The sequence below is a fragment of the Phyllobates terribilis genome, unplaced genomic scaffold (assembly GCF_046119375.1).
Source record: "Phyllobates terribilis strain yellow unplaced genomic scaffold, ASM4611937v1 Scaffold_11__3_contigs__length_659146591, whole genome shotgun sequence".
NCBI lineage: Eukaryota > Metazoa > Chordata > Amphibia > Anura > Dendrobatidae > Phyllobates > Phyllobates terribilis.
In genome coordinates this window covers 487,806,917-487,822,335 of record NW_027362771.1, presented here as the reverse complement: position 1 = coordinate 487,822,335, position 15,419 = coordinate 487,806,917, and the positions used below count along the sequence as shown (strand labels likewise).

Below are 15,419 nucleotides of genomic sequence, written 5' to 3'. Positions count from 1 at the left end.
CTTTACATTTTTCACTCTTTGTTTCATTGCAGCCATTTGGTAAATTCAAAAAAGTTATTTTTTTTCTCATTAAAGTGCACTCTGCACCCCATCTTGACTGAAAAAAACAGAAATGTAGAATTTTTTACAAATATATTAAAAAAGTCATAAGTATTCAGCCCCTTTGCTCAGTATTGAGTAGAAGCACCCTTTTGAGCTAGTACAGCCATGAGTCTTCTTGGGAATAATGCAACAAGTTTTTCACACCTGGATTTGGGGATCCTCTGCCATTCTTCCTTGCAGATCCTCTCCAGTTCCATCAGGTTGGATGGTGAACGTTGGTGGACAGCCATTTTCAGGTCTCTCCAGAGATGCTCGATTGGGTTTAGATCAGGGCTCAGGCTGGGCCTGTCAAGAATGGTCACAGAGTTGTTCTAAAGCCACTCCTTTGTTATTTTAGCTGTGTGCTTAGAGTCATTATCTTGTTGGAAGGTGAACCTTCAACCAAGTCTGAGGTCCAGAGCACTCTGGAAGAGATTTTCATCAGGATATCTCTGTACTTTGCCGCATTCATGTTTCCTTCAATTGCAACCAGTCGTCCTGTCCCTGCAGCTGAAAAACACCCCCATAGCATGATGCTGCCACCACGTTTCACTGTTGGGATTGTATTGGGCAGGAGATGAGCAGTGCCTGCTTTTCTCCACACATACCGCTTAGAATTCTCACCAAAAAGTTCTATCTTCGTCTCATCAGACCATAGAATCTTATTTCTCATAGTCTGGGAGTCCTTCATGTGTTTTTGAGCAAACTCTATGACGGCTTTCATATGTCTTGCACTGAGGAGAGGCTTCTGTAGGGCCACTCTGCCATAAAGGCCCGACTGGTGGAGGGCTGCAGTCATAGTTGACTTTGTGGAACTTTCTCCCATCCCCATCTGGATCATCTCTGGAGCTCAGCCACAGTGATCTTGGGGTTCTTCTTTACCTCTGTCACCAAGGCTCTTCTCCCACGATTGCTCAGTTTGGCTGAACAGCCAGGTTTAGGCTATGTGCCCACGATGCAGAAATGCTCAGGATTTTTTCCTGAGCGTTTCTGCATCTCCCTGGCAGAAAAAAACGCATGCGGATTGTACATGCGTTTTCCTGCCAGGGACATGCGGAAATGTAGCGTTATTCACTGACATTTCCGCATGCGGATTGACAAGCGCTTTCCAAGCGATTAGCATCACTTGGAAAGTGCTTGTTGACAACTAGGTCACATTATATAAATCCATGCAAACTGCATGGATTTATATAGTGTGACCCGAGAGAGTGGTTAAAAATAAAAAAATAAATATATACTTACCCTCCGATGGCCCGCGCTGGCTTGTTTCGCTCGGTCCCGGCTGCCGGCAGCAGTGGATTGAAAGACCTGCCGACGTCAGCTTCGCGTGACCCGTCACATGACTCTGACGTCAGCGCAGGTCCTTCAATCCACTGCAAAGTGCCGGGAAGCAAGGAGGAGCGCTGCGCGGGCCGCCAAAAGGTAAATATACATTTATTTTTTATTTTATTCTTTTTTTTACAGATTTTTTAATGATACTTGGGTGTGGATGAGACTCTCCTCTCCTCTACACCCGGCTACCATTCGCACATTAGAATGCTTGGATTACGCATCTACATATACAGTGATGCGTAATCCATGCGGTCTAATGCAAGTCAATGGCGGCGTTTTTTTCCGCAATGATAATCCGCAGCGGAAATTTACGCAGCTTGTGCACAGCACATGCAGATTATCATTGGGGAACATTGCTGCCCTTCTACCATGCGTTTTTAATGCGTTTCTGCAGCTGCAAAAATGCTGCAGAAACACATTAAAAACGCATCGTGGGCACACAGCCTTAGGAAGATTTCTGGTGGTCACAAACTTCTTCCATTTAAGGATTATGGAGGCCACTGTGCTCTTAGGAACCTTGAATAATGCAGAAATTCTTTTGTTACCTTGGCCAGATCTGTGTCTTGCCACAATTCTGTCTCTGAGTTCCTTGGGCAGTTCCTTTGAGCTCATGATTCTCATTTGGTCTGACATGCACTGTGAGCTGTGAGGTCTTATATAGACAGGTGTGTGCCTTTCCAAATAAAGTCCTATCAGTTTAATTAAACACATCTGGACTCCAATGAAGGAGTAGAACCATCTAAAGGAGGATCACAAGGAAATGGACAGCATGTGACTTAAATATGAGTGTTTGAGAAAAGGGTCTGAATACTTATGACCATGTGATATTTGTTTTTCTTTTTTAATAAATTTGCAAAAATGTCTACATTTCTGTTTTTTTTTTTCAGTCAAGATGGGGCGCAGAGTGCACTTTACTGAGAAAAAAAATTAACTTTTTAGAATTTACCAAATGGCTGCAATGAAACAAAGAGTGAAAAATTTAAAGGGGTCTGAATACTTTCCATACCCACTGTATATCGGTAAAAATTGGACACCACTTTGATAGTTCATATAGCATGCGATTTTTTTCTTATATCCGTCAGATTTCGGAGTGAAATTGCAGATCTGCACTGCCTCATTGAATAACATTGGTCTGAGTGCAATCCCTTTTTGTCTCGCATTGCACTCGTCCGATATATACGCTAGTGTGAGCGAACCCTTAGAAGAAAAAAAAGTCCAGCAGTCCGTTTCCAGCCTGTAAACTGCAGAATTTTCTTCTTTCTTATTATGTTAAAAGGATATTCTCAAAAAATTAAACTACCATAGGATAGTGGATAACTTCCTAATTATTTATTATTATAGCGCCATTTATTCCATGGCGCTTTACATGTGAAAAAGGGGTATAATACAAAAACAATTACAATAATCTTGAACAAAACGTGATGGCGACTGGTACAGGAGGAGTGAGGACCCTGACCCTGCTCACAATCTACAAGGGATAGGTGAGGATACAGTAGGTGAGGGTAGGGCTGGTCGTGGAGCGGTATGGTGGAGCAATGGTTAATGCAGGTTGTAGGCTTCAGGTTCCTTTTGAAGGTTTCCACGGGTCGGCGAGAGTCTGATATGTTGGGTTAGAGAGTTCCAGAGTAGGGGGGAAGCACGGGAGAAATCTTGTATGCGATTGTGGGAGAAGGAGATAAGAGGGGAGTAGAGAAGGAGATCTTGTGAGGGTCAGAGGCTACGTGCGGGTATGTATCAGGAGACTAGGTCACAGATGTATGGAGGAGACAGGTTGTGAATGGCTTTGTATGCCATGGTTAGGGTTTTGAACTGGAGTCTCTGAGCAATGGGGAGCCATTGCTCAGAGACTGATAGAGAGGAAGAGATTGATAGAGAGGAGAAGCCGGGAAATAGCAGGGGGACAGGTGGATTAGTCGGGCAGCAGAGTTTAGGATAGATTGGAGGGGTGCGAGAGTGTTGGAAGGGAGGCCACAGAGCAGAAGGTTGCAGTAGTCAAGGCAGGAGATGATGAGGGCTTGCACTAGTGTTTTTGCAGATTTATGGTTGCGGAATGTGCAGATCCGGGAGATATTTTTAAGTTGGAGTCGGCAGGAAGTGGACAGGGCTTGTATATGTGGTTTGAAGGAGAGTTCAGAGTCCAGGGTTACCCCAAGGCAGCGAGCTTGAGGGACTGGGGAGAGTGAGCAGCCATTGGCGTTGATAGATAGGTCAGTTGCAGGGGTTGAATGAGATGGCGGAAAGATGATGAATTCTGTTTTGTCCATGTTAAGTTTTAGAAAGGAGGAGGAGGACAGAGTAGCGTCGCTTGGATTTGGCGGTTAGTAGGGCGTTGGTGACTTTAGTCAGGGCAGTTTCAGTAGAATGCTGCGGTCGGAAACCAGATTGTAGGCGGTCAAAGAGGGACCAGGAGGAGAGGTGGGAGGACAGTTCAGAATGGACGTGTCCATTCTGCTAATGCTAATCACTGGAGGTCTGACCGCTGGGATCTCCAGAGATCCTGAGAGCAGAACTCTGGAAGCCTGAAGCCTGGGTTCAGCAGCCCGGTCCTGATTGGAGCACATACGTGTCCTCCGTCCCATTCATTGTCTATGGGACTGCTGAGCACTGCACTCGCCTATTTAGAGCAGCCTCATAGACAATGAATGTTGCACAGACTGTGAATGTGCACCTGCCCTTCATTCAGGACAGCCTGCAGAGCCCAGTCATCAGGGTTTCAGAGCCTGATCTCGAGATTACTGGGGGTCCCTGCTGTTGGACCTCAGCAATCAGCAAGTTATCCCCTATCCAATAATATGGCCTCCTGAATCAGGTCCATGCATCTGACTGGGGCTGTGTTGATGGGAAGTAGATGGTTTTCTACAAGCCAAATTCAGATGAACAGGATTCACAGAAGCTTCTGCGTATAAATAGACTCGTAAAAAAAGAGTCACCCAGTTCTTAAAAAATGCTAGCCTATACTCAGCGTGGGACATCAATATTACATTAAGTGCATAGAAAAAAACTGCAAAACTAAGCACAGCTCTAATAAAATGACGGCAGCGTGTAGTACGGAATGATGTACACAATGAAAATGGAATGGTGGTATCAGGAGCTGCAGCTTCTTCAATATAGCGGGTGCCTAGAGTTGGACCCCAAACAATTTAATGTGGATGGTCCTATCCGTTGGAAAAGCCATCCAATTTTAAGAATTGTATAAGTCCTTTAACATTTCATCTTGGTATGGTGCCTCTATAGGTGCCAGGATCTGTGTGTTGCGGATCACGACTCTGCACATGGGGCCTAATTTATGAAAAAGTTAGCCTGAAATGTTAAATCTGGTGACTAAATACGAGAGCCCCTTATACAGAAGCTATGCGATGCATGTCATAAGAAATTCATTGGTTCTTGATTCAGAATTTATTATCTTAGCTCAGGTAACCCGTCGCTCATGAGTATTTGATGTCTTACCAGTCCCAGGTGAACGGATCCTCAGATTTACTACGCGGACTTGTTTTGATCAGACGTACCAAAAACAAGCTCAGGATATCCCCGGGGCTGTACACTGCATTGTTAGCTCATTTTGACCCACTTTGCCAGGACTATAAATATGCATTGGATCTCATTAGTAATCATATTTTATGCAGCTCCCTGTGAGGGAATCCCTGCATGTACTCCAGCTGGCATCCAATCAGCATCTCTGCACGCTCTCTGTACAGTTCTGATTGGCTGAAAAATGGAGGATCAGCAGGGATCCCTCACACTGCACCCCTAGTTGGATCCATTGTGTCTGGTTGGATTACTGGATCAGTCAGCACACAGCCCCCCAGCTCCCGAGAGCCCCCACTGCAGTGTACAGTAGTCATTCTGCTAGTTTTCCCTCCGTGTACACCCAGAGGTGAGGATGAAAGTGCCTGCCGACTGGCAGCGGGCATACAATGGCAATACACCGCCAATATATGGAATAACTGCAGTCATATCCACGAGGAACAAAAGATGAAAAATAGCAAAAACGAAGCGTCTCCAGAAGTAATGTGGCCAAACTTTGAAATCCATAAATTATTACACTACTTCTAGAGGAGAATACCTCCGACACACACGCTATCGGACACACTTGGAGGACCAGTATGGTCAGGTAGATTTCCATAGGTGCCATACGCAGAATCTTTGTTATCTGGATCCCAAATACGGCCATGTTTTCCGGCCCTTATTCTTACCTTCTTCACCCTAATGGGAATATGAAGCACACATTTATCCTGTGAACTTCATGACATCAAGGGGTATTCATCGCCCCATGCATTCACACGCTATGGAGGAATGTGTGGCTGTGACGCTCCTTACTAACCCACCGAATACAGATGATACTGTATCAACCACTATGGCTGTAGCATTGCAACGCAAACCAAACATTACAGCTAAAACTGATAAATCAGCTCAGTATTGGATTTCCATAAGGATATATTAATATTGTACCATCAGTATAGTATGTACAATTCAATTCTGTAATACCACTGCATTTGTAAAGAACCTTTCCCCACGAACAAAGTACATTTTACTGTAATCAGTAGATCTTGGAATAATAACTTCCACAATTGGATGTGATATAATAATGTTCCTGTGCTGAGATAATCTTATAAATGTGCCCCTGCTGTGTACTGTGTAATGGCTGTGTCTGACCGTGCAGGAACATGGTCTGATCATACCACAGCTACTGGGCAGGGGAAGAAGCAAAAGATTCTACAGACAGGATGGCATGGGATCATAGCTGATTATTTCTTTGAGATAAAACATTTCCCTGCCTGATTTTAAGCAATGTTTTGCCTTGAATAAAAAAATCAGCTGTGACCCCCTGCTGTAATGTCAGTATACTCTTTTGCTTCCTCCCCTGCCCAGGAGCTGTGGTATGATCAGAACATGTCCCTGTACGGTCAGACACAGCCATTACACAGTACACAGCAGGGGCACATTTATAAGATTTTCTCAGCACAGGAACATTTTTTTAAAACACATCTAATTGTAAAACTTATTATTCTAAGATCTATTGATTAAAATGTTGATTAAAATTAACTTTATTTATTTATTTATAACTTTGGTGGAAAAACCCCTTTAAGGGCAAAAAAACAGGCCATGTAGAAATCTAACATGTCTAATCCTTCTTTTCCCTGGTATTTGTTGTTGGGGAAGTTCCATTGGACGGAGAAGAACTGATAGTTGTCACGGGTGTTTCAAGTGTGACAGACGGCCGTTTTGGCTCTTCTCATCTCTGTAGTGTAGTGATATCCTTCTTCCTTTAGGACCCAGAAGTGACCTCCAGCTCCTGCTGCTAACCGACACACCCTTGCTTGGTAGGTAAAAACTCTCAGTGTTTCCAGAGAGTCGCTGGTGATAGTTCTATGTTCCTTTGTCCATGCCTGGAGTACTAGAAGTCGGCTAGTTTCTTCTAGACTTCCCTTGGAGGATGGTTGGCGTTATCTCTCTGGTGTCTTCTCAAGCTAAGTGTATCCCATTTGTTTGTTTACCTTGTTGTCTTTAGTTACAGTGTGGCCTGACTAGTGCTCACCCCATCCCCTCTCTACCTAGGGCTTAGCTCTAGGGACATTCAGGGATTAGGTTTCCTGCTCGGCGATAGGTGCGGAACCTATATAGGGACGATAGGGTACTCAGGGTGATATTAGATGTGCCTAGAGGTCTCCACTCCCCCTTTCCCTAGTTGTAGGACTCCCTTCCCCCTCTTCCTGTCGTTGTACACTTGTTCCTTTCCTTACCTTGCGTGACAATACTGCACTATTGATATAAAGCTTGAAGCAAAAAAATCAAGATTGATATGAAAGAACAATTAAGTGTCCTACAAAAAGCATTCACCTCAACCCATCAAGCACCTTTGAAATTGGTTGCAAGGCACAACACATTCGCCGACATCCTAACGCCAACTCCAGTAACGCTCTTGTGGTGAATTGTTGTCTATCACACAGCAATTATCCAACATTTTTAGAAAAATCATTGCTGGAAGAGAATACTTCAGGCTCAGGAATTCAACCTCATTGCTCAGGAAGCTCAAGGATATATACGTGGAATGAACTGTGGATCACACCGACTAGTCACTCAAGACATTATATATTTTTGAAGTGGAGCCAAATTGTGCTAAAAACCTCTGATAGAGCTCATTGTCCCCGTTATCATGTTATACTGGCTATAATACCGAGCATTCACCAGTCACAAAGCACCATTCAGTCACTGGAGACGCCACAAGGAGAAAAGGGTTTTGTGCGGAAGACAAAGTGATCATAGTCGAGAGCCGTCAATGCTGAGAGATGGCGGTAATTCTGATATAATTATAGACATGGACAGAGATAAGGAACTCAGTAAATGGTAAGGAAATCAATTAAAAAATAATGCTAAAAAGAAGACAATAATTAAGAGTGGAGATCCTTCATTTCTGGTCCCCCGTCTTGTAAGGAGTCTTAGAGCAGAAGTTTAGATGGCCTTTCGCTTTGTTTCCTACTTCTAAGATAGGGTCTTACTTCTGATGATCAAAACTAAAAGAGAAAAGATGTCTCTGATGGTGAAAACTTTACCTAACACCTAGACAAGCTAGGGGTGAAAATAATCTAAAAAAAAATAATAAAACCAAATAAAGTCACCTACAAGTGGGAAATTTTGTTAAGATCAAAACTAAGAGTTGCCAACCATAAGAGTTTCTCTTGCAAAAGATTCATGTCAGGGTAGAAAAATAGCCATGAAAACACTTAGGGTTTGTTCACACACAGCATTTTTGCTACAATTTTTTTTTCCAGTGCATTTCTACGGGCAGAAAAAAAATCTGGCAGTATACAGACTATAGAGTAGAGGAAAGTACTGACTACTTCCACCAATCATGGGTCAACTAGAGATGAGCGAACACAAACTAAAGTTTGGGGTTCATTCTCTGAACTCTGAATACGGACTTCTGGAGGTTTGTTTTACAGTCAGGAGAGAGAAAGAGAACTTTCCAGCTCCAAATTTCAGGTCCCCATTGATTTTTATGGGGTTCAGATTCAAGTTCGGATACAATTCTGGTATCGGATACAATTCTGGTATCGAACCCGAACTTCCACGGGTCCGCTCATCCCTAGTCAACAGCCTTAGTAGAGGTACTTTGCCAGTCAATTAATTTGAGTTCCTTTCACCCGCTGGACAGACATACAGTATAGTCAATATTCTGCAATGCATCATTTTATATGAGTCATGATCACTCAAAGAAAACCCTAGCCCTAGTGTGTACATGAGCATAAGATACAGCAGTGAAATTAGATTGTGAGCTCTATGGGGGACAGGAACTGATGTAAGCGATTCAAGGAGCGACAAATTGCAGGAGTCGGGTAATCAACACATCTAAAAAGTTATTGCTACAGCTTTTTGGGTTGTTACGACAATCCATGTACAGCCCCATGAAGTATGCAGGCGCTTTGCAAAACATGGGGGAAACAAATGTTATAAATAGATGATTTTCACACAAATGTGCTGTGACTTTCAGCAGCCATGACTGACATCACTGTGCTTAACAAGCGATATACAGCACATGTCTATTCTTATATATAGGACAGGTGCACAATACTTGCTGGCTGCGCACAAGAGATGGAAGCAGCCGGAGGACACGATGGGGTCAGATGCAGAAGTGAGAAGTGCTGGAAAACAGCTTTACAGTCGCCGAGATCTTCATAAAAGGCAGGTTCTTACACCTAGAGCGCTTACTCTTAGGGCTCGTGGAGACGACTGTATTTCCAGTCCGAGTGCGATGTGATCAGACAAAACATCAGATCGCACTCGGAACAATGTTATTCTATGGGGCCGTGCACATGTGCGATTTCTTTCCTCGGACCGAGTCTGTCAAAGGATAATAATCACAGCAAGCAGGATTTGCATCCGTAAATCAGATCGTACTCAGCTATGCAAGTCAATGGGTTCGTCAAAAAAAATCACACCGCACTCAGATGACATCTGAGTGCAGTCCAGTATTCACAGACTGACAGAATGGAGAAAATGGCGACATTTCGTTTTTACATCTTCTCCACGTCTGAGAAACTCGGATCACACGCTGGTCAGAGTGTGATTGCATTAATCTGACTGATTTTTTTGGATGAGAGAAAATACAATCATGTGATCCTAGCCTAGGAATGATTAAGAAGAAGTCTGGTGGCACATCATCTTTAATATTAGTGAGGCCTTTACTCTTTGACCCTCAGCTGGTTGACAATATTCGGGCTGCTGGTTAGTGCGCAGATAAGAAGTGATTCATAAAGGATCGTGCAAGACTTTCTAATGAATAATTCTGGACGCTGCATTTGTCGCTGGAGTGCAGATTTAAAACACTTTGTACCTGCTGACTATACAATGACAGACGAGGCTTTGTTATACAGGCATTTTACATTACAGTACATATATTCCTGTCATAGAAAATCTAAATGTCACCACGTAGGTGCGGATACGGCTGCCAATCTGACTGCAGAACGATAATGGGGGACAAGCTAAACCTTGTGAAAATCAGATCACGCTGACCGGAAAATGGATCTGACAATCTGGAGAATTATCCTTGGTCGCTGGACAATACAGATATAAAGACCATGAGAAGATATCTTTGTGAATCACTGACGAATGAGGAGTATTAGCATAAAGTGTATTATGACATTCTGATTGGACACTGATCGGCCCCTGGCCTAACAGTGGCCCCTGGGCCATGCATACACAATCGCTCTTTATTGAAATGAATGAGAGTTCTGGAAAATGCCAAGTGTTCTCCCAGAAATCAGAGCCGCACTGATCAGTATCTCACTGATCTATCCCATAACAGAAGCCCATACACCCGCTAAATACATTTCTTAGAATTCAGGTAAGTTTATACGGGGGAAGAACATCTCTGTGTATCATATAATACCAGCAAAATGAGGAGATTTTAGCAATTCTCATCCGCGCTGATATGAGACAGCTTTCTTACTTTTGCTTGCTGTTTTCCCATGGAGCATCCCTGTAAATAAATATCCCACAACTCAAAGTTACCCCCTATCTTCAATCACTGGCAGTCTGATTGCTGGGACGCCCAAAGTATAGGGACTCTGTAGAGTGAAGATGCACATGCTCGACCTCAGCTTCATGTCTATGGGACTGTGAGAAATAGCTGAGTGCTGTACTCTTCTTTTCTGGCAGTCCCGTAGACAATGAATGGAGCAGAGGGCGAGCATGTGCATCCCCATTCACAAGGAGCTCTGTTCTCCAGATCCAGTGTCCTTTTCTCAGAATTGCTAGGGGTCCCAACAGTCAGACCACTAATTATACATATATATATCCTATAAATAGGGGATAATGTTCAATTTTAGGAATCACTTATGAGAGCAAATGACCCCCTGAGACATCTCAGGCTGCAAATTCTAATGAGGGACAAGAAGCCTACAGCTGTCTGTAGATCACTCTCTTCTTTTCCTTATGGAGGAGTCTCGGATTTAATATGAGCTTTCTCCCTTATGGAGGAGATCCAGTTAGCATATGTATAACGTAAAGAAAGTAGCTGCCTCATTCACTGGAATAGAAATGTGCTGGAACCCCCTGTACAGCTGGTGCCCGGGGGTCTGATGTGCACAGGAAGACTAAAGGGGACGGGGGGCTACACTAACGCTGCAGCTCATGTACAATGAGTATCACGGACTCGGCCGTGCGTGACCATACAGATCGCAGAAATAGAGGCCCTTTGTCTGATAAATAACTACAAATAAAGTGTTTAAGTAGAAGACCCAGCAGATGAAGCGTCCTGTAACAAGAAGCAGACTGTATCACAAAGGAAAAAAAGAGAGAATAATAAAAATACTAGTTTTTCTAACACTCCCTTGTGGCAATTATTGCACATGCACCGCTCCAAAAATATCAGGGAAGGCACACTGGGCAATTTTTGGATCACCCGTAAAAATAAATGGTGACATTCTCTATATCACAACAGAGCCCAGCTCTCCAGACAGATAGGGGTCCTATCTGTGACCGAAGCTGAGGGGTCTCACATAACTGAGGAGCGTGCACAGTATGAGAGTCTACAGATCACATCCACCACCTCCTGATCTGGGGCCCACTCATAGACAAAGGGGGCACCACAACAAATGAGGGACAACCACTGGCATAAATAACATTGGAGGAATAAAGAAGGCAATGCTTATAGGTGTAAATTGATAAAATGAATAAAGGGTTATTTCCTAAATGAGAGACGCCGGATGAGACTAGTCGGCACCTGGCTGCAAGTATGCAAATTATAATCATATGGTCACATGTCCGCCCACCCATATGGGAAATAGGAGGAGGATCTTGATACTATGTGCACCATACACTATCACGATTCAGCAGATTGCCGGCAAATAGAGTGACGGCGGAGTTTTCTTCTTAGACCGGAAAACCACTTTAAAAGGAATCTGTCATTACGATCAGCCCTCCTAAGCCGTCTATATGGGCACAAAGGTCATAGCAAGCTAAATAAAATGATACCATGATATCAGCGATCCAATGTCTTATTCCTGAGAAATCCACATTTTTCTTAATATGTAAATGAGCTGTTAAGATCTATGGGGCAGGCATAGATCTCGAGCTTTGGGATATAACCACTGTGAGACATATAGATCAGGAGAGCGGACTGTCAGTCATTACATGTCTCACACTGGTAATACCCCTTTCATTTAAAATAATCTCTGGAGGCAGAGTCTCAGGGAGATCTGTGTCCGGCCCATAGTTCTTAAGAGCAAATTTACATATTGAGAAAATGTTGATTTCTCTGGAATAAGACATCGGATCACAGATATCAAGGTGTCGTTTTATTCAGCTTCCTATGACCTATATGAGCATATAGACGGGTTAGGAGGGTTGATACTAAAGACAGAATTTGAATTATCCCCACTTCATCAGATAGGGGAGAACTTAATGATTGCTGTATTCCAGCAGCTAGGACCCCAGTAATCCTGAGATCAGGGCTCTGCACAGTTTTGTCTTGAATATAGCAGAGGTGCACATGCTTGATCTCCCCTCCAATCACTGTCTATGGGACTGCCAGAGAAAGCTATGTCGCTCATTTGTTCCAGCAGTCCCATAAACAATGAATGGAGTGGAGGTCGGGCATGCGCATGTCTGCTCCATTCAGGACAGGATTCTGCAGAGCCCTGATCTCAGGATTGCTGGGGGTTCTAGTGCAGAGACACCAAGCAATTACAAGGTTAAATCCTATCCAATGAATATGTTGGGAATAACCCATTAAGGGGGTTTTCCATCTATAATTTCTTTAACCCCTTGGCTTGCGGTAGCTAAAAATAATAAAATCAGCATTACTTACCCTACCAAGCTGCAATGCTGGCTTACACCATTGGCCTTGGTGACTGTACAGACAGCACCGGTGACATCATGAATAAAGCGTATGTGACTGTGCTACTCGGCTCAGCAGCTCATCCAATGAAGACGCAGCAAGCTGCTAAGTCAAGTGATTGGCTGCAGCGCTCATGTACACTGTAGTTATTATGCCGTGGCTGCAGTCTGCAAATGGTCACTGGGAGTAGCGGCAGAGAGCCAGCACTGGAGTAGCGGCAGAGAGCCAGCGCTGGAGTAGCAGGCAGAGAGCCAGCGCTGGAGTAGCAGGCAGAGAGCCAGCGCTGGAGTAGCGGCAGAGAGCCAGCGCTGGAGTAGCAGGCAGAGAGCCAGCGCTGGAGTAGCAGGCAGAGAGCCAGCGCTGGAGTTAGCGGCAGAGAGCGAGCGCTGGAGTTAGCGGCAGAGAGCCAGCGCTGGAGTAGCGGCAGAGAGCCAGCGCTGGAGTAGCAGGCAGAGAGCCAGCGCTGGAGTAGCAGGCAGAGAGCCAGCGCTGGAGTAGCGGCAGAGAGCCAGCGCTGGAGTTAGCGGCAGAGAGCGAGCGCTGGAGGTAGCGGCAGAGAGCGAGCGCTGGAGTAGCGGCAGAGAGCCAGCGCTGGAGTAGCAGGCAGAGAGCCAGCGCTGGAGTAGCAGGCAGAGAGCCAGCGCTGGAGTAGCAGGCAGAGAGCCAGCGCTGGAGTTAGCGGCAGAGAGCCAGCGCTGGAGTAGCGGCAGAGAGCCAGCGCTGGAGTAGCGGCAGAGAGCCAGCGCTGGAGTAGAGGGCAAGTAAGGCGGATTTTCCAACTGTCAGTAGGGATATAGCCGGTATACAAATCACATCTTTAGGGCTCATTCACACCAGCATATGTTCTCTCATGCGAGAGTATCGGGACAATTATGCTAATGACACTCGGATCAAATCTGTCATCTGAGTGTGATCCAGTTCTCTCGCATGAGAGAATCGCACCACAGGTACGGAGAAGATGGAGGACTTAATTTCTCCATCTTCTTCATTGTCTCTGTCAGCGTACATTGGACTGCAGTCAGATGACATATGAGTGCAGTTGGATGTGTCACACGCACCCACAGACGTGAATGGGTGCACGTGATCCGAATATCAGAGCCACTCACAGCATGCCGAATCGGCATGATAAAATAAGCGCAGATCTGCATTGCCCCATTGATTCGATAAAACATCAGATAGCACGCGGCTGTGTTATACGCTGGTGTGAGAGAGGCCTTAGTGTTATAATCGCTGCCTCCATTCTGCAGAAATTGAAATTTAATCAAACATGCTAATGAGGGTGTTCAGTGCACCCTGGGAGTGGCCAAGAGACTCTGCAACACTCCACCCCCTGATTTTGCATGACCCGCCTACCTGACTGGTGTCTGACAGCGATGACTTGTCTGGAGCGTCAATCACTGTCTGCAGAGTCTGAGTCTTGGGTTGATGACTCCCAACTAAACAAGCTGAGGGGGTTACAAAATGTAAAGCTGGAGAGCCCCCATAAAGCACAGTGCTGTGCACACCCACCTGTAAGTGTCATGGTGGCTCCGGGCCCTGACGGCTGCAGACAGAAGTTGCGCCCAAGGTTTACGTCATTATAAAGCAGCGGCGACACTTATAAGACATTTAGAAAAACAGGTAAAGGAACTTTTGTGGCTGCGGTGAGACAAGAAGTGCTGCCCCCCCCCATGACCTGGTGTCTCTCTGCCCCCTGCAGGCCGGGATGGGTACTGCCCCTGTGGAGTTCTGGAGGGCGCCCCCTGTACTTAGTGCACAGATACAACATTCCAGGGCTGCTCTCTCTGGTAATGATTGAGTGCAGCAGCCAGGAATAGATTGTGGGCAGCACAGACACATGGCACATGTGTGCACACAGCATCGTGTGCCCGGCACCTGCACAGTGACCCGCACAGACACAGGCCCACCCGTGCCCTGCCTGTCCTTCGTGCCCCCCTCGCCACCATCCAGTCCCCCTGCTCCCTCCTGTCACCTGCACGTTACACGTATACTCCGAGTCGTCCAGCAGCCTCACGGTGCACACACACGGGAGATCCAGACTGCGGTTGCTTCCGCTCATTAGGCGACTTAACATCATCCCGAAACCGGGCACACAACGGGTACACACCCGCTCCGGGTCACAGTGCGCCCGCCGGGCTGTGCTGCAGACACAGCCCGCCCCCTACAATCTGCCCGACCAATCAAAACCGCAGAATAAGTGAATGATGGCTAAGTAGCCAATAGGAATATAGAATCGCCTAAGAAAGAAGCACTCTCCGCTAATTGGCGAAAGGGGCGGTAAAGGGGCGTGGCTCAGCATCCCCATCATCACTACAATAATTGCTGGTACCCAGAGAGGACGGTGACAGTGCTGGAGCCGCTGGCGGAGCGGCCAGGCCGGGCCATGCAGCGTATACACGCTGTATACCCACACTGCTCGGGTATAAAGAGTCACCTGTGAGGCCACATGTGTTTGCAGCATTACAGTAAAACGATCTGTATATGGGTCTGCGTTCTGGCATGGAGACCTCCACTAAGTCAGCCCTATTGCCGTGCTGCCCCATGCACGGGCTTCTTCACAGCTACCATCTGGGCTATAAATGGTGCCCACCTCATCCCTAAACTGGAGAAGGCAAAAAGCAGGAATGGAGGGTAGACCTGCCGAAATGCTGCCCCCTGTAATCAGAAC

At 45.7% G+C, this 15,419-nt stretch overlaps 1 protein-coding gene across 1 annotated transcript in view; it reads right to left on the bottom strand.

Moving 5' to 3' along the window:
- FRMD5 (FERM domain containing 5) overlaps positions 1-14,919 on the bottom strand; it is a 72,025-nt gene extending 57,106 nt beyond the window's left edge. Inside the window, exon 1 of the mRNA XM_073653509.1 lies at positions 14,724-14,919. Coding sequence (XP_073509610.1) covers positions 14,724-14,828 — 105 coding nt within the window. The 5' untranslated portion in view covers positions 14,829-14,919. The remainder of the gene's footprint in view (positions 1-14,723) is intronic.
- Between the last annotated feature and the right edge of the window lie 500 nt (positions 14,920-15,419).